At 40.5% G+C, this 19,596-nt stretch overlaps 1 protein-coding gene across 7 annotated transcripts in view; it reads right to left on the bottom strand.

Annotated features, from left to right (window-relative positions):
* LOC104937050 (diacylglycerol kinase zeta) overlaps positions 1–19,596 on the bottom strand; it is a 99,281-nt gene that overhangs the window by 56,447 nt on the left and 23,238 nt on the right. For 3 of the 7 annotated variants that reach the window (XM_019260335.2, XM_019260334.2, XM_019260336.2), the window contains 18 exons: positions 12,176–12,284; positions 11,740–11,835; positions 9,908–9,985; positions 9,520–9,582; positions 7,708–7,764; positions 7,479–7,547; positions 7,272–7,343; positions 7,014–7,130; positions 6,608–6,679; positions 6,154–6,252; positions 5,770–5,852; positions 5,607–5,667; positions 4,526–4,639; positions 3,898–4,035; positions 1,954–2,032; positions 1,747–1,802; positions 762–824; positions 522–595 (listed from right to left, as the gene is read on the bottom strand). In XM_019260335.2, the coding sequence (XP_019115880.1) occupies positions 522–595; positions 762–824; positions 1,747–1,802; positions 1,954–2,032; positions 3,898–4,035; positions 4,526–4,639; positions 5,607–5,667; positions 5,770–5,852; positions 6,154–6,252; positions 6,608–6,679; positions 7,014–7,130; positions 7,272–7,343; positions 7,479–7,547; positions 7,708–7,764; positions 9,520–9,582; positions 9,908–9,985; positions 11,740–11,835; positions 12,176–12,284 (1,500 nt within the window). Of the gene's footprint in view, positions 1–521; positions 596–761; positions 825–1,746; positions 1,803–1,953; positions 2,033–3,897; positions 4,036–4,525; positions 4,640–5,606; positions 5,668–5,769; positions 5,853–6,153; positions 6,253–6,607; positions 6,680–7,013; positions 7,131–7,271; positions 7,344–7,478; positions 7,548–7,707; positions 7,765–9,519; positions 9,583–9,907; positions 9,986–11,739; positions 11,836–12,175; positions 12,285–13,592; positions 14,789–19,596 lie in introns of all 7 variants that reach the window. The other 4 variants (XM_010753189.3, XM_019260331.2, XM_019260332.2 and 1 more) reach the window with 3 other exon arrangements.

A 19,596-nucleotide genomic window follows, 5' to 3' on the forward strand; every position in this document is an offset into this window, starting at 1 on the left:
CCTTGGGTCCATTTATCCGCTCACATGGCTTCTCCTATCACTGCTATGCAGATGACACTCAGCTCTATCTGTCATTTCCTCCTGAGGACCCCTCAATCTCTGCACAGGTCTCCGATTGCCTCTCAGACATCGCCACATGGATGGAGGCACATCACCTCCAGCTGAACCTCTCAAAAACTGAACTGCTGGTCCTCCCAGCTAAACCTACTATACACCATGACATCAACATCAAAATTGACTCCCTATGTCTGGGGCCCCCACCAGGGTGATGAGAAACTTAGGGGTTATGATTTATGACCAACTAACCTCTTCCAATTATGTCGCCTCGGTTGCCCGTTCATGCTGCTTTGCACTTTACAACATCAGAAAAATCAGACCTTACTTAAGGCAACACGTCAACTCCTGACACAAGCTGTGGCCCTCCTGATGGGCCTCCCAGCCTCCACGGTGAAACCTTTACCTATAAGTAACAGCAGTATTAGTAACAGTAGTATTAGTAACAGTAGTAGTGTTAGAATCACCTGGGGATATTGAGGAAGACCAGACACTGCAGCTTCAAGTCCTGAACCTTCGACGTTAAATCTGTCCCATCACACTGGAGAGAGAGAGAGAGAGAGGGAGAGAGAGAGAGACACAGGCAGACAGACAGACAAACAGACAGACAGTGTAAGGCAGACAGACAAACAGACAGAGTGATGCAGTGACTCATTGTTTTCACACATATGACTGACTGCCTGACTGCTTGATTGACAGTTACTCACCACAACTTTGATGTGTTTAGACAGGTCTTTAGAGCTTCCCATCAGGAAATCTGAGAATGCTGTCTGTATGAGACACACACACAGAGACAGACAGTCAGACATAGACAGGCAGATAGGTAAGCAGGATTCTCTCAGAGGAGGCTTCCACTGCCTCTGGCAGAGTAAGACACAAGGTGTCCCCAAACAACGATCTTCACTTCATACGTTAGAGTTGTGTGTCTCTCAGTATAGTTCCAAACATAGCCTGATCTCAGTCACCTACAGTCAGGTTTAGCACATAAAGAGGCCTGGAGACCAACATTGGACACATCCTGGGTCTAGGAAGTGGCTGGTGTGACCTCAAACTGATTTCTGAGAATAACTGAATATTTCAGAGCCACAGCTGCTATTCAGACAATAATACATGCATGTTCTAAAAAGTAGATACAAAAACCTTTTTGTTCCTGCTGCTATGGGCATTTTTAATAACACAATGTGAGGGGATAAACTTTTATGTTCTGTATAAATTGTGTCTTTTACTAGATGTTGTTACCTTCATTTGTATGTGTTATTTATGTTACATCCTGCTGCTTTAATACAAATTGCCCCTCAGGGATAATAAAGATTCCTTGATCCTTGATCTGGACCCCCACCATCATACCTTCTAGTCCATGCTTCACAGTGGGAACCACACATAAGATAGATAACATCCATTTACTTTCTCTGCAGGTAGTTGAATGTTTACTGTATGCCAACAACTACCTCTGAACAATGAAACTAATGGTCTCAAACACAAGAAATCCTACTTAATTAAATCATTCCATGTGACAACCTCATGAAGCTGACTAAGAGAATGAAAGGGTGTGCAGAGCTGTCACCAAAGCAAAAGAAGAGAGAGATTTAATTGACTTGATGTTTTCAGTGTTGATCTGCTGCTGTATGTTTTCTGGACACAGAGAAAGCCAAACAGTATTAAATAGAAACATTCACGTGGAGGTGCACTCACCCCAGCATAGAACATTTTATTCCTAAAGCGACTGTTAAACTTCTCAGGGTTGGCCTCTGAAACAATGACAGAGAGACAGCAAATGAACAAAACATTTCATATACATGTAGCAAATTCAATTGAAAACAGTTTCCACAAATGTACACTGCTCCTACGACAAAATAACAACATGCTTTTTAAATAATTTGATAATTAAAATGAATGTACCTCTTGATTCGTGGAACTCTAGAGTCACATGAGCATCAAATCCAAGACTGAAGTAATTGTTGAAAACATCTAGAGGAAGCTGAGACACACACAAACATAAAAAACACAGCATCTGGGTTGAAAAATGTAGACCACTCTGAATCCTGTTCATGCCCCTGTGTATTGATTAATATCATATTTAATATATACAGGCAGGAGGAAGCTAAGAGCCAGATGAGAGGGGGCGGCAGTAGCTCAGTCCATAGGGACTTGGCTTGGCTTGGGTGGTCGGTTCAAGTCCCACATGGACCAAAAATATGGAAGGTGGACTGGTAGCTGGAGAGGTGCCAGTTCACCTCCTGGGCACTGCCGAGGTGCCCTTGAGCAAGGCACCGACCCCCCCTCTCACCTCAAGATATCTGGAAAGAAAAGGGCTCTAAGGGTAAAACCCAGCAGTCTCCCCTTTACAGACATGCCCACTTTATGCTAATCCCATGCCGCTTTGGGCAAAAGCCATGCTGTTTTGCATGCAGTATAAATGTGGTATTTTCGCCAAGTGTATTTGAATATTTCTGCCTGGAAAGCAGAGACTCTTGTGGATTCAATGAGCTCATCTGTATTCATGTGCGATGATGTTAGTCTCCATACGAGCCATTCCACTGTATGAGAGCATTTTCTACAAACTTGATCTCGTTTTATTAAATGACCTGTTGTGACCTCGAAGATATTCACTCCGTCGTCAAACTGTAATACCACAAACTGAAGACAGGGGGCGCTCACAGCACGGATAGCTTTCCTCTGTATATTGAAAACAAGGCTGGAATTATGAAAGATATGGAACGTTAGACCTATATGTAAGAATAACAGGCATAGGGATTCATTTATATAAATCTATCTATGTGTAGGTAGGTTGTAGGTATGTATGTAATGAAGGCTACACCCACACTTAAACTGTTGCTGCTGATCCCGACTGAGTTTGAAAACTTTTTTCAGTTTTATTTATTTATTTAGGTGACAAGAAATCATTATGATGCCTTTTCATGCATGCAACGTAAATAGTTTCTGAAATGGTGCTGATGGTGTGTGGAATTAATTAGACTGGAACTAATTAAACTGTTTAAATGAAAATGTATTAGTCTGAACCTCTGACATTATAAAGAATTGACAGCGTATGCGTCAGAATATGTGGTTCTGGTCACTGTTATGTTGGTAGTTATCCCTCTTCTGCCTCCCGGCTAATTAAAAATCTGCAAAAATGTGGATCATTGGTGGACCTGAGGCGGCTCCAAACAAGCCATTTGTTATGCCACGCACCTAAGTATCCACGCTCTTAATTCTAGCATGATTGTTTCTGCTGTTAAATTGAACATTTTTACTTTTTTTTTTTATCCCTTTCAGTTCTAGCTGTAAGGCTAAAACCTCTAGTAAGGAAAGCAGACCAAGCTGGCTTCAAAAAATGAAGGTCATGAAGGCCAACACTGATATCAAGGATGGATATAGATGTTATGTGGTAGCCTAATAGCTATAGTTGTAGCTGACACCACTAACTTGACTTTAAAAATAACATCTAAGTTGATTATATGTTCATGTCACGTAGTTCAGGAGACGCAGATGGTTTTATGCCATCATCAGCAGACTGGATATCCATATTAATCTTTATGGCATCTGTCAGCGGTTGTAAAGATATTTTGTTCTAATTCAAAGTCAGCTTTTACATTTAGTTTGAAGGGTTAAACATACTAATACTAACCTACTGTAACATATCATTTGTGAATTTGTGGAGCTCTCAGATGGATTTGACCAGAGTTTGTGACTCTTCCCTCTGGATTACAACAAATAAACAGAAGCTCTTGTTTGTTTGGCAGCTGTTAGATTAAACAGACAGGCACACTTTGTCTTCTTAACCTTTGTGTGGTCCCCTGTGCTGTCTGAAACATTTGGTCTGGTGTCTGTATATGCACTGACCTTATCAGTCTGTTGTTCATCTGGTTCAGCCCCTGCACAGTGGTTTGGTTCAACCTGTAGATTCCATCTGTCCAGCTGGACAACGGTTCCATCCTCAACATGGGACAAGATCTTAGATAGAGGTTCATCTGTATAACCCTGAAATACATGCGTATGAGTATAAAACATATAGATATATATGTACAGATATACTGTATTTATATGAACATACAACAGGATTTTAACCTGGATGTCTGATGATAATTTAGCATTCATATCTGTTTATAGAGATTTGTATTTTCCCCACATGTTGCTTTGTCATTGTATCTGTGCCAGAAAAGTTGCACGTCCTAATTGATCTGCATTATTTTCATCATCATCATTTTTGAGTATATGCGTAATGTAACTGTGTACGGTCTACTGTGCTTGTCTTCAGGAAAGGTTTAATGAGCAATTTCAGAGTGAAAAACTTTAGTTGGGGACAATGGTTGTGAAGTGTGGGACAGTTAAAGATACTGAGAAGGAAAGTTGACTTCGAGCCCCAGGATGTAATCCAAAGGTACGAACAGACTGATGATAAACTAATGAAAAAAAAAGTTAGGCTCACAGATTAGTTGTGTGAGGGTGCATCTGTCATGTTTGTACCCACCCCTCCCCAGTTGAGGGTCCTGGCGAGGTCATTTCCTGTCCCAAGTGGTAACACAGCAACAGGAGGTTGAGGATTTAATGCCAGTTCATCAAGACAAGACAGGATCCAGCCCACCTGGACACACAGATCCAGCCATCATTCTTACACATTTTTTTTTGTCCATCAGAGTTCCAGTGATACCCCTTTTATTATTTATTGATTAGACAGACAATGTTACCACTGTACCACATTCCTCTATGGAACAGTACTGTACTGCAGTACAGTGGCTATAAACTATAAATATATTTTGAATCTTCACTAAACTGGTTTGGTCAGAAATCTACCTTCCATTTCCAGCATACAGAGAAAGTCACTGTCACTGTTTAAGTTCAGAAGTGCTCTCATCACTTCTGCTTTAATCTGCGTAAACTTCCTCTTCATAAATAGCCATGCTGTAAATTAAAGATGATCATCACTATTTGTTTACTGGTCCTATTAATTACCTCGGCCACGAAGGTTATGTTTTCAGTTGTTTGTTCATTTGTCAGCAGGATTATTGAAAAGTCATGGAACATGATCCAAGGAAGAACACATTACATCACACAGATTGTTTTTTACTTTTGTTAACATTGTATGGTCAATTATAATACCGGTATCTACAGCTGCTGGTGATGTACACCTGGCAACTCAATCAGTCAACGTAAAACCCACTTTTTACTGCACCAAACTAATGAAATCCAAATTTATCAGAAATGTAATGTTTCATTGTATTTCTTAGTCTACTCAGTCACATATATTTTCAGACTGGAGTTCCTCTCCTCTGCTGTTTATGTATCCATATACAAAGATGAGTATTGCGGTGGATGACCATCCTCTAATGAGTCTGGGTCTGCCCGAGGTTTCTGCCTGTTAAAAGGAAGTTTTTCCAAGTGCTTGCTCATGGTGGAACTGTTGGTCTCTGGAGATAATATTATAAATAGTACGGTCTAGACCTGCTCTATATGGAAAGTGACATGAGATAACTTTTGTTATGATATGTCACTATATAGATAAAACTGAATTGAACTGAATTATATATAACAGTGTATGTGTTACTACTCACAGTGCCATCTCCTCCACAGGCCAGGATCCTCAGGTTATGAACTTTACGATAGAGCTCCAGGCTGCAAGATTGACACTGGTTAATATTAACTGATATTAACTGTTTTGGTGTGTATGTGTGTGTGTGTGTGTGTGTGTGTGTGTGTGTGTGTGTGTTTGTATACCCCTCATTTGGTCCTCCTTGGCTCAGGTCAAATACCTGTCTAGGGTTCAGGTACCACATGAAGGACTGCAGGATCTTAGTGCCCTGTCAGACAGAGAAACAAATAGGATGTTGGAAGCTACATAAGCCAGAATCAAGTCCAGTCTCAAGTTCCAGGTTAAGTGTGATGGGTCAAGGTCCGCGTCCTAATCAAGTGATTCTATATTAAATGTAGTCACACATAAAAGCACACATTCAGTTTTTGACTCGATTCACTTCCTAACAGGTTTCCTGAGTGAAAAACTAGAACATGATGAGTGACTCTTGACACATTGACTCAATGACTACCTACTGGCTCACTGATGAACTGGTCTGTAACCAGGATGACTTATTTGTTTATGAGTACCTGGTTTCCTCCACTCTTGGGGTTGACAAACACCAGCAGCGGTTTCATCAGTGGTGAAGGAATGGGTCGGATTATAAACGGCTTCCACTGTCGTCCTTCCTGTCAGAGAAGAACATGATCTGCTCAGATCCTCTGTAGCAGAGCTTGTCCATTCAGGCTGTCTAAACTGGGACTGGTCTACAGGCTTGTGTCCCTAAACATTTTATCCAGGATAGAACATGGACATCTTTTTGGGGACAGGAGACATTGGGGACTAAACTGTAATCACTGCTCCACCTGCTGGCCTGTTTGATTACATACACCCATGCTTCCATGGTTTCTCTTTTTTGAACTGTGAATATATTCAAACTTCAGAAAGTATCAGTAGCTACTCTTCTGAACTAAACCACTGTAGGAGAATTTGAAATATCTTATTTGTAACATGTGTGGCCAGAGAACAGAGTGCAGGACTGACCTCAGCTCCTTTCTTACTGCTTTTCCTCTTGAATGACGTTCTCTTCTTCTTCTTACTCGACTTCATGGATGACTGCCGGAGACACAAACAGAGGCTGCAGATCAGTGCAGGTTGATTTCATGAGGAGCAGATCGGGAGATGTGATGCTGCTTGTGCTCAGAATGACAGAAAAAGAGTTCCCCTTCATTAAAACAAATGTGTGTGATTCGTTTGAAGGTTAAGTACATCAATCCTTTATTGACACAATACATATGTGTATTACATCATACAAAGATGTTTCCTGAACGCTCAACCTGGTCCATGCTACACCTCTGATCGTAACTCACTTCATATTTCTGAGTGAAACTGTTTGTTTCTGGCTCTTTGTTATTTAAAGACAAACCAGGTTAACTTAAAGCAGTGTTACCTGATGGCGTCGGACCCGAATGATCCATGTGGGCGGCACTATAAGGGCAGCATGAGCTCCTATTGGACAAGGCTCCTCAATTTGCTGCAGCATGAAGCAGGACACTTTGTTGTGGTACTAAAGAGGAAAAACACCATTAGAATACATGTAGTTTTTGAAATCTGAAGATCTGAAAAGAATCGACATTTTGCTGTAGTTCAGCTTAAGTCCAGTCAACGATCAATTCGTCTCACTGTGTGACTTTCCAAACAAACTCACTGCCTGTTTGCACCAGGAGCAGCTGATGGCCACGATCTCTTTACTGTGAAAAGCAAACTTCTGCTGAAAGCCCTGAACAGAAAAACAAAAACAATCAGTTTTATTGTTAATTCATCAATTAAACACATTGTTATGTAAGTGTTATACAAGAGAAAAAGAACATTTTTACTTTTTGGCAAAGTGATTCTTAGAAACTGTTGTACCCACCTTCCCACATTGTTTGCATTTGCCTTCTTGCCGTCTCCGATGCACCCAGTGATGACGCACCATGGTGGGCTTAACACACACAAGTAACATGAAACTTTCAAAACTAAATGAAATGGCTTAATGACTTTTTATAACATTGAAAGCATGAGCATTTTTAAATATGAACAGCATAGAAATATATGTGAATGTGAAGCACCATAGTCTGTAGAAAGACATTTTCAGAACTCACCTCTCGAATGTTCCTCGAGCCTGATTCCCGAAAAGATGGCTTGCACCTGAAATTAATCTGGAGAAGAGCAGAGGATGAGCAGAGGTGGAAATGCAGAGATGATAACTGGGCTTCTATTTGTTACTTCCTGCACAAACGATACAGTTCAGTTCTAAGGTGAAAACATGGAACTCCAGAACATGGACAGATCTGTAATAATTTCCAGTGACCAGGGTGGAAGGTAGAACATATTTTGGGAGAAAGATGCAGTTTGGCCAAAGAGTTTTAGACATGTGTGAGTAGGTGTGTGTGTAGCAGTGAAAGTGGATCCCCATAATGAAGTGTGCACAGAAAAGAAAAAGGTCAAGGCCACTCGAACCAGAGCAGGGACACCAGCAGACACTGTGCTGGAAGACAGCAGACCAGGCTGTACCTGGCTGAATTGTTCTGGTTCTATTTGTGTCTAGAAATCATGGCTCATCAGCAGATGTAGTTTGCTTTGTATGGAGCATTAGTCATGTAAAAGAGTGTTTAGGTCGCTGCACTCGGCATGTACACTACCTTTTGTTGATAATCCTACAATACAAATACACTGATGATGATTAGAGTAGTGAATGAGTGAGGGACAGATTTCAGACACAGCCAGGAGTTACAATCCTTCATCTAGAACCATCTGCTGTTATGTGACTGATGTGCCATACTTAGCTGTCTCCATGTCAACTGTAAAGTCTATCATTGATAAGCGAGTAGCATGTGGCTGAAAGCAGCTAGTAAGTGGACCTCGTGTTAAGACTTCTTAGTCAGCAGTGGGTGCGTTTTCTCCATCCTGACTTTGTCTCCATGACCAGATCCTGATCCAGCTTTGCTGTCGCCTCCACCTCCACCTCCACCTCCACATCCACTGTGTGTTCAGAAAGTTGAAATCAACAGAGCCAACCCTTTAAACCTGTCAGCTTTATCGTGATCAATAGGAAAAGGAGACGGAAAGGCCGAAGGTTTGGTATGATTCAAGTGGAAGAAAGTGGGCCTCATTCACAAACAGTGTGTACACACACGCACAATCAGACATTCATAGATATTTTATTGCCTAAATTTAGAACTGCCTGAGACCTGTGTAGAAACCTGTCTTAGAAAATGTAAACACAAAACATTTAGCTAAGCACAGAGAAACCACAGTAATTAAAATGTATATTTAAAACTGTTCCTGTTTTTCAAATGTATTACTTTAAATAAGTTCCAACTTTACATCTTCATCATTATTGTCAGAATTCAAATATACAGCCATATTTTTTGCTCCTACAAGTTCATCTCTTCAGCCTGTTTTTTATGTTGCGTTTTATAACTATATGGTTAAAATTTAGTTATTTAATTTAGTTATTCTGTTTTGGATCAAACATTTCATTGTTTGATTCTCTTACACCCGCCGCTCGATTTATGTATGTAACATACACACACAGTTTGTGTTATGTTGAAGAACATTTCTACACACATGTTAGTGAATGAGGCCCAATGACATTTTCAGAGGGTGTTTGTTTGACCTGGACTTTGATTCACTCATTTTAAAAGTGGATTATCCACCAACAGAATACACATTTTATCTGTGTTTCCCACACAGTGATTTTATTTGGGCACACCCCCCCACCTTAAATAATTCTTTCTTATATTTTGGCTCCAAATAAATCATCATCTGAGGGGAAACACTGATATCATGTTGCACACTGGTTTCTTTATGAATTGCTTGAAGTGAGGTCCAGACACCACCTCTGGTCTGGTTCTGTCAGATTGTTAACAGACAAGGATGAGAGGAGAGAGAAGGAGCTTCGTGTATCTCACTCTAAAGTCGGGCTCATTGAGAGGCAGGGTGGCATCCAGCAGAATGGCTCTAGAGCTGGGAAACTGCAGGTTAGACAGGAGGGACAGTTAAAGGCAACCGACCCCTTCTTTTAAATGTGTGCTACTGCTTCACAAATGAAAATGAATGAATGAACAGTTAACTGAAATAAATAAAGTAAGCATCTGTCCAACATTTGTAGATTTCCATCATGATGTCCCTCATGAAAGATGGCTTAACCATCCTCCTTTAATCTTCTCCTCCCCAGCTCTATCTGTCTGCGACGACTCAACTTTTACACCCGCGTCTTCATGTGTATAGTAAGCAGATTTAGAAGGGGCCCTCATCCGGGTTCCCTGGGTCAGTCCACTTGGAAACATGAGAAATTACCTTCTCCAGTTGTTCTATGCAGATGGTGTGGGCGACTATCTTACAGGCAGCACACTTCCTTCGACTTACAGACTTTTGCTAGAAAGGGAAAGAAAAAGGGAGAACATGAAAAAACTACCACAGATCTAAATCACAGGGATAACTGTGTGACCTTAACAACTTGACTTTTAACCGACAGCAGTTCACTCATTTGTTTTAGGATCGGTTCGGATTGATTTTTGAATGAACAAAATGAGACTGCAATACCACTGCTGTCCACTGAGGGGCAGTCCTGTACTGCAAAAAGTAAAACGCCTGGTAGCCGAAATCAGAAATGAAGAAAGGAAATGACAACTGTGTGTGTGTGTGTGTGTGTGTGTGTGTGTGTGTGTGTGTACTGGTGACAATATGTTTGACCTTCATATGAACTGACATGAGTAAAAATATACATGACATGTCCGTGCGTGATGACACTGACTGTATTGCGCTGGAGGTGAATGGCCATAGCATCACTGTGTACTGTATAAAAGAGGAGATTAGACAGATTAGACCTGTCACAGCACTAAGGTATCTTTAATTAAAAGTCAATTTATTGCTGTTGCCGGGGTGACAGAGAGTGACAGGGGGTAAGTTTCATTCCAATCAATCCCACTGATTCCTTTATTGCTAAATATGTGGCAGATCTTTGTACTTTTGTTATAACCACATATAAATGTATACATGAATGACTTCTCTAAATCTTTTTCATATGTTATACTTTTACTCATATTTGAGATTACAGTGTATTTCTCCCAACAACAATCGTTTTTTTCAGGACTTTTGCACTCTTTATATTTTGGTGGTTACTAATAGTCTCCTGCTTTTCATTTTAGAGTTAAGTCTCTTTAAGCCAGATGAAAAACCATAAACATTTGTGTTGATACTGAGATTTAACTTAATACAAACCTGTACTTTTTATTTTATATGATATATATATACAAAGCCATAAGCAGCAAAGAGTGAATTTCAGGCTTCAGGAAGCTGTGCAAAGTCAATTCAGCTGCTTTAATGTTTCATTCTGTTTGAGAAAGATTTGGTAAGTGCCATTACAGCATCCCCTGGGAAGAGGTCAAAGGTTATGGACCGGGAGTCAGTGGACGACTGGAAAAAGATCAAGGAGGACATTGACATGTGACACCAGGGACAGGGGACCATCTGTCCCGTCATAAACAATATTCACGTGATGTCAGCTGAGTCTGAGATGCTGATAAAAGCTCCAAAAACCTGCCGAGTGAACTTGTATTGTTTTTCCAAAGTCAAGAATAATCTACAGTGCTCAGATCCTTTGCAATGTTTCCGATCTGGACCTGGACCTTGGAGGTGTAACTCAGACTCAGACACCTGATCTGGACAGCTCAGTTACTGCTGTTTCTGCTTGCTTTTTGCAGGAAGAACTGTTGCAATGTCATTTTTCACAGCCTGAACCTGGGATCCAGTCTGAAAGAAGCCCTTTGCTTTAACTGACCTGATGCTCAGCGTCTACTCTTGTGCTGTTCTGGTCGGCGTGACAGTTCTTCACACCTTTTCCAGACACTAGTAGGGTTAGATCTAAATCACCTCTGCTTTCCAGTGAAGGGGACTGTTCATTTGTTAAAAGTTAAAGCTAACAGGATGTAGATTATGCAAACTAACAGAGACTTTCTGCTAAGAGATGTTGCTGCTCAATCTTTCAATTCTGTGACCACCACAAACAATATGCAAATGTATAGTCATCTCATTCATTCTAATAACAAATGGCACATTATTACACTTTGATAAATCTAAACAGCCGCATGAATCAATGGACGTGGTAGAAAGAAGAGTGAGATACTAACCAGTGCTCTGGCGATACAGTGTTGTTCTCCCACATAACAGTAGTCTCCAGACACATTCGTCTCAAACCAGATATGATCTCCATACAGAGCTGACTCCTACACACACACACACACAGAGACACACACACACACACACACAGACAAATAGACAAAGAGCCACACACAGAGATTCATTGTTACAGAAAAATAAAAGGTTTGGAGTCAACTCATGTGTTCATCTGTAAGGATCCTTTACATCATTTCATTCCTAGATGATCTCCCTCAGTGTTTCATGAGTCCCAACAGCTAAATATCAGGGAGAGAGAGATTTGTGGCATGAAAGCAATAACACACAAGAGGTAGTGTGACCTACACTGTTAGTGCATGTGTGTGTGTGTGTGTGTGTGTTTGTGTGTTTCTCAGACCCTTGTTGAGTTATACTGATACTCAGACTCACAGTCCAGTCCACAGTGCTGCGGATACTTGCTTCTGGGTCGGTCCTGTTCAGAGATGATGTACTGGGCTGACAGGGCAAATGGTGCAGGCCGGACTTAGCGATCGCTTTCCTGGAAGCACAAAGAGAAGGAAACCTGTGAATGTGCCACATCTTTACCTCACAATAAAAATCATTACACACTATGAAATATGAAACATGCTATCCTTAATACGTGACATGCTCAGAACAATGTTTTCATATATATGATATCTCACATTCCCTGCTAACCACAGATGGAAAAAACAAGAAAATAATAACATGAAAAGTAAACAAAAATATTAACTATAACTGTTAATAATGTTATAACTGTGCTGTATCAGCATTGACCAATATGTCAGATCTGTAAAATCTATGAAATATGTGACATTTTAAGTATTACAGCTGTAAAACACTGTGCAGAGGCAAACAAAACAAGCTCAGCTGGACCTGCACAGGTCACCTCTCCATCATCACCACTATACATGACATGTCAGACCTGACACTGTTTATCCATCCCAGCTCACACTGGGCCAGAGGCACACACACAAACAAACAACAATCCACAAACGCACATTGAAAAGAGCCATCACATAGGAAGGGGAGCTTTTTTTTTTGTTTCTTTGTGTTTCATAATTTCACACAAAATGTGAACACCTGATAAACTCCAACGTGTCTAAATGTGAAGCAGCAAAAAGGTGAGGAGGAAGAGAACAGAGAAGAAAATGCTTTGCACTGTGAGAACAACCAAAGCAGAAGAAACTTTTTCTTAGCTGTTATGTAAAATGTGTTTGGAAATGTTACATTTCAGTTAAAACAAATAACAATAAATTAAATCACAAAGCAGAAGCTACAGTGCTACAATAAGGTCTTCTTCCATACACTATATAGAACATATATAGGACATATGTAGAATGTCATGTTGCATTCTGTGGTTTTAGTTTAAGTTCAGCGTCTGAGCATGTAATAGTTTTCTATCTGCCCTGTGTGTTTGAATGCACCAAGGAAGCCTCAGAACTACATATCTGCCTCTCTACTGAGATATCTTGTGTACTACTCTGGCATTTTTGCCTGATGGTGACACCACAAACATGACTAACATAACTCAAATATGTTATAATATGAAACCTATGGATTATGAATAGCTCAAGATGTTTCAGAAATCTGATACTTGTGTTACAAAATCCTCCTCAGGGGGCCTGACTGAAGACCCAGACAAACACTATTCAATCAACAGCAAAGGTCAGAACATCTAGAATTACTAAAGAAGCTTATATCGAGGAACACTCTTGTCAAATTATGAAAAGGAAATTGACAGCTTTTAGAATTTTTGAGTGTGTAAGCATAGAATGAAGAGCAAGCACACTCTGACATCCTGCATGTGTGTGTGTTTGTTACATACGATAGGAAGTTCTCCCATGTATCCAGATAAGGATCATAGTATATGGTTCCCTCTGGTCCCCCCACTGGTGAAGAACAGCTTTTATGCAGTGCAGATGCAGAGGCCACATCTGTTTCAGCGTTCCCGGGCTCAGACCTCAGACCTGCTGAGACCAGCTGACCCAGACTGGGGCTGGTTGTTGAAGTCTGGATCGGTTTATTTGAAGTCCAGTTCATTTGACCTGACTTCCGACGATTATATCGACCATAAACTCCATAACCTGTTTCATTTTTCAGAAAAACAGAGTCTGCCGGAAGGATGTGGGAGGAATTTCGTCTTAGACAGCGAGGGGGGCGGAGCAAGGGGCGGGGTAGAAGGTTTTCCACAAGTACTGCCTGGGTTAAGTGCATCTGATCCTCTATCCCTCCAGTTGTGTTCTCAACTTCTTCATCACTCTCTTCCTCTCCATCTGACCCAGAGCAGGGCGACACAGAGACATCTAGTTCCTCCTCTTCTTTCTCCTTCACTCCTCTGCCCATCTGGACTAGACTTGCAAGTAACATAGAAGATCCAAGCAAATGAGGTTCAATGGATTTGACTTTAGAAGGTCGTCGATATCGCACTGCCAGCCCACGATGTATGTAAGCGGCGTTACCAGAGGCACCACCACAAGCATTCTTCCCTCTTCTTCCTCTATTGATGTTTACATCTGCTCTTTCAGCTCCTCTTTTAGATTCTGCGTCTATAATGGACTGTCGCCTCTGTCCACTGGCCACCAGTAAGCCGACACTGGGGCGTCTGCGCTGATCAGTACAAACTGGAGGTAAACCAACAGAGGAGCGTCTGGACTGTACTAATGCTACAGAGGGGAGGCCAACACTAGAGCGCCTCCTAGCCTTACTAGTCTGAACAGTAGGACCAGGCTGGCGTGCTACAGCAGGATGTTTCTGTCTTTTTTGGCGACGGCGGAAATGACGCTGGAAGAAAAAATTCATCATATCTTGGAGTGCAGTGCAAAATGGAAGGTACTAAAATGATGTGATAAAATATGCTGAAGTAAAGAACATAGCAGTGTCCTGTCTTTTCCTGTCTTCTCTGACACCAAGCTAAAGGTCAATGGTCAGATGTTATCCATGGTCCACCAAGAGCTAGTATAAGATGATAGTCCATCTTCTGCAAGGGGAAAATAGGCTTTTCAGTTCATCACATGTTGCTTCCTAGATGATGACATCAACAGAGAGAATACAATAAATAGTTCCTTCCAAGGACCATCCTCAAAACAAAACCAAAAGTTTCATTCAAACAAATTCAAAAAGGTCAGATGTTTCCAACCTGCTTCAGCTTTAACTTCAAACTAACACTTTAACTCTGTCAATGGATCCCTGATGCAGTGCTGCTTTGTTCAAAGTCACTCAAGTCAACTCAAAAAACTGGTCAGTGAACCAGTAGTCCATCTACTACTGTTTTACAGTGTTTGGTGACACATAGTGTTATGGTTGCACAAGTGTCTTTTGTCCTGTGTGAATACATTTGAATACATACATTTGATGCTTAAGTTTACCCAGTGGCCAGCAAAAGCAAGATTACACATCTGTCTTCGCCTTATTTTTACTCAAAGGTTCATTGGCTAGCTTTCAGTTCAAACCATTTGTCGATGAAGTACCTGAGGTTAATCGAATGGAATGTGATGACTTGATGACTTCATACCAACCTACAAAGAGTTATCATCATCTCCGTAGGTGTGCCCTCTTTGAGCTCATAGTTTTGGTTTTATGGACGTTTGGTGTTTTAGTTTAGGTTCAACATTTTATCAACTTCTTTTCAATGGAAAAGCTCTGATAAACCAAACACAGTTAGACACAAGCTGGTGAATACAGTGGAAAACTGAAACACCTTTAATGAACATTTAGAATCAGTACAACTGAATTTACCTGAGAGCTCAACAAAATGACTGGAAAAGGTGTCCACATCAAGACGCTCAGCTCAAATCTGAGGCTGTCCGTGTCCTAGCTGCAAGTTTTTAAGGTCACTGACTAATCAAACACAAACCAACTACCCAATTAATTAATTAAATTAATTCTGAATGTTGGGAGTTGTCTCTCTATCTGCTCCTCTCTATCTTTAACTCAACCGGTCATGGAGGATGACTGTCTACCGAGCTTAGGTCTGCTTGAGGTTTCTGCCTGGAAGGAAGTTTTTCCTCACCACCGTCGTCAAGTGCTTGCTAATGGTAGAACTGTTGGGTCTCTGTAATATAATACTATAAAGAGTAAGGTCTAGACCTGCTCTGTATGAAAAGTATCATGAGATAACTTTTGTTATGATATGGCACTATATAAATAGCACTGAATTGAAACTGAACTGGATAGAATGTGACCATGAACCACCCACATGCTGCTAAGGGATGTGAAAAAAGAATGAGTGAAATCAAGAGAGAGATGGAGAAGCAAGAAAAATAAAAGTGAAATGATTTCAGTGTGTTTACACACTAAAAGTACAGCTGCTATTTCAGCTGCTTTTACTTCTGCTTTTACTTTTGGGTCTCTTAGTTTCTACTTTTGGGTCAAAAAGACTCATACGTTTACTGGATTCAGCCAAAGTCACACTCTGATTTCTCTTCATTTCCTCTGACTGGACTTGATGGGATTTTTTTCAGTTTTGTTCTTATAGTATAGAAAAGTATCAATATATGGCTCTGAGCCCTGAAGTATTTAGTGAATCAAATCTTGCTGAGTCTGAAAGTATCAGTTTATGCTGTGATCAGCAGATTGTGAGCTGAAGGTAAATTGAGAAAGCACTCTTTCCGACATCATGAAAATAAATCTGAACTCAATAGCTTCACATTAGACCAGATTTATCCATTGAGCAGTGTTGAGTCACGACCGGCCTCCATCTATTGATCTGCATGGATTCCCAATAAGATTGACGTTATTAAAAATGTTGCACAACCTGCGAGAATGAATTACACTGTGCCTTTTTTTGGTGTGAACAGGCAGATGTATCTTGTTGGATAACTAATGGACTGTGAGCAAATCCACCTTGTTTTAATATTAATCTCTACAAAAACAGCTGAAGGCAGGATTTACTTCAGGATCATTGTTTTAGTTTCAGTACGGATATATTTGTCAGGATGACTCATCCTGTTAGAATATGGATGTTTTTGCATATAAAATATTGAGGGGAAGGAAACGTCAATATGTGAAATCATTCACTCATTTTACAGTAATAACTGTTTTTTATTATCAGTCAACAAAGCAATGCATAGTTTACAGTAAACCCAACACTGGAAAATGGAACCGTCTGTTTAGATGTTTTTGACGATTCAGTTTTCAAGAGGACATTTGAATTATTCATTTTTAAACTCATTCTTCTTAAACTTATTCAGTTCTTTTAATGTGTAGAATAAATAAATGTCAACTTGTTGAAGGTTGTATATATATGGATGCTTACAATAAGTGTCAAAGGAACAGAAGAAACAGTGAACCAACTGACTTACAAAAAAGACAATGAGAGAGTCAGGCCCACGCAACACACTGCTGCAGACCACACCGCCACAAACCGACCTAACTCGGTACAACAGATGAGACGATGGCTGAGAGGCCGTGATAGCGACACGACATGTGGTGAGCAGAAAAGAACGTAACAGAGGATAAAAGTGCGCGCAGATCAGAAGTCAGCTACTGAAACTATAGTCTAACAGGAAGTCCCATCACACACTGCTGTTCACTTAATCCCACCACTGACACTGAACAGACGAGCACTTCTGAAGAACTGAGAGCTCAGCAGTGCCTCCACCTTCACACAGCTCGGTTTAGTTAAACAGGACGCTATGCTTAGCAAGTCAGAGGTTCAACAACGTGACTGAGATGGCTACTAACTTCAGCTGGTGCTAGCCAACTATCCTGCAAATGTTTTTCTCAAATGTAACTAACATTCTAACGAATGACATTTAGGTTAGCTCACCTCTGAAACCGAGACCACATTCCACATTTTAATTTTCTATGCCTTCCCCACCTCTCCTCACTGAGAGCGCTGTGTGAAAACTGTGACTTTAAAACCTAAACACACTTAATCAGTGAGATGTTGAGAGCCCACAGTTACAAATCATGTTTGTAACCATGTTTGGTATTGCTGTACTTTAATTTATTATCATAAAAATGAGCCAAATGTTGGCCGGATCTCTAAAGCAGAGATCAAATATTTGTTAAATGTCAACATAATATTACTCACTCTGTTACACCCATGTTTGTCTCTCATGTATACTGCTCTCTCACCCACACAGATGCTGATCAGGGATCAAATAAATGTCACCAGATCATGTCATGCCTTCTGATGGGCTTCAGTTCATCTCTTAGTGGCTCACTCACTATACCTCACAGTTTTTAAACTCATTTTCAGTGATGTGTATCAAAATGACTATGAGGCTGATATACTATCATTATCGGATGAACTCAAAAATATGTTATAAATCATGTCATAATTAGTTTATGTGTCCTTGTTTATGATCAAATTAACGAATGCTTAGCAGAGACTTACTTTCTCTACAATTTAAAACTTGCTTTTCTCTGATCCGTCCGTCTCTATCCTCCTCTCTTCGCCTCTAAACAACAACTATTATAACTGTGTGTGTGTGCTGCTGTTGTTATGTAACAGCTGCCTTCTACAATGATAATCCCCTACCATAACGGGGGCAAGTGAAGGAGAGATGAGATGAGAGTACTCAGTAATAAAACATTACCCACCTGAGTGTGTATTTACATGTCAACACAGCTTAAGGCTCTTTGTCTGTATTGAGATATTTCAATCTGCACATGGAGGCAGGAAAACATCTTCCTGTCTCGTTTCCAGAAATAGACTTTCTGCTGAAAAGAACAGGACGAGCTGCGAACCTAACAGAGGTGCACGCGGCCTCTCAGGAGTCCACTCGTGTTCTCATTTAATAATACTTCATAGTATTTTATTGAATGAGCTTCCTAAAGGTCTGTTGTCCTGAATGTCCACTTCCTAAAAAACAGGAAGCCTTTCTCATTACACTACATGTTCATGTCCTTGGGAGTACAAACTTGCTGGGCTGATCTCAGCAGTCCAAATTCTGGGAAATGGTGATCTATTTCAACACAACACAACATTTGTGATGTGATTCAATATTCTCAGATGTATTACTTCAGTATTTTCATTGACTGCACAGCAGCCACAAAACGGCTACAACCAAACAGAACATTACTTTATGAAGTAAAGTGCGGAAGTGCAAAAAACTGCAGTTCCTTGAATGTCCACTTGAGGCTGGCCACAGAACAAGTCAGTCTCCATAAGTCCCCATGTTCAAATGTCCAACATGTTTACAGCCTGGTACAAAAAACAGTTTTGGTCTCTGTAGCTAATTTCCCCGTTCATGACAACTGTACTGAGGGTGAATTTATATACAACTCACCTGTTCACATTATATTAAGGCTTAAAGTTATGCAGAGTAACCCAGGCATCATTCAGCCTGATGATCAACATCTTTGCACATTTTCAGATTAGCTGGGAGGCGTAAGAGATGAGCCGGCCAGAGCGGGCCAGAGCCTCATATTTTGAGCTTCAAAATACTTTGGAACTTTGGAAACCAGCGTGACGCAGCATTAGTTATTTAATTTGTTGTGTTGTAGAGTACAGAGAGTCTACAGTAGCTTAGTGTTGTGTGAAAGATCTTAGCTGAATATTTTGCTGATTTTAACATTGTGGATGAGGACTGAATTCAATGGCTGTCTGTCTTTATTTGAGATGAAAATAAATGAATACATTTGGTGCAAAATTGGCCCTCTTCTATGCAAATGAGCCTCAAAAAGACCAATTGTGCTTAACGCCACATGAGTGAAAATGATTGAGTCTTCAGAGCATTGGTGTGAACAGCCATAGATCATGGCAGCAGTTATTGTGACCAGGCAAAGCACTAATGTAAACTGCATCCAAGGGCTGCATTTATGCTGAAATATCAGAAAATATCACAACAGGTTTATGAGACCAGGATGTGATCATTCATGGT

The sequence above is a fragment of the Larimichthys crocea genome, chromosome XIII, assembly GCF_000972845.2.
Source record: "Larimichthys crocea isolate SSNF chromosome XIII, L_crocea_2.0, whole genome shotgun sequence".
Taxonomy (NCBI): Eukaryota; Metazoa; Chordata; class Actinopteri; family Sciaenidae; genus Larimichthys; species Larimichthys crocea.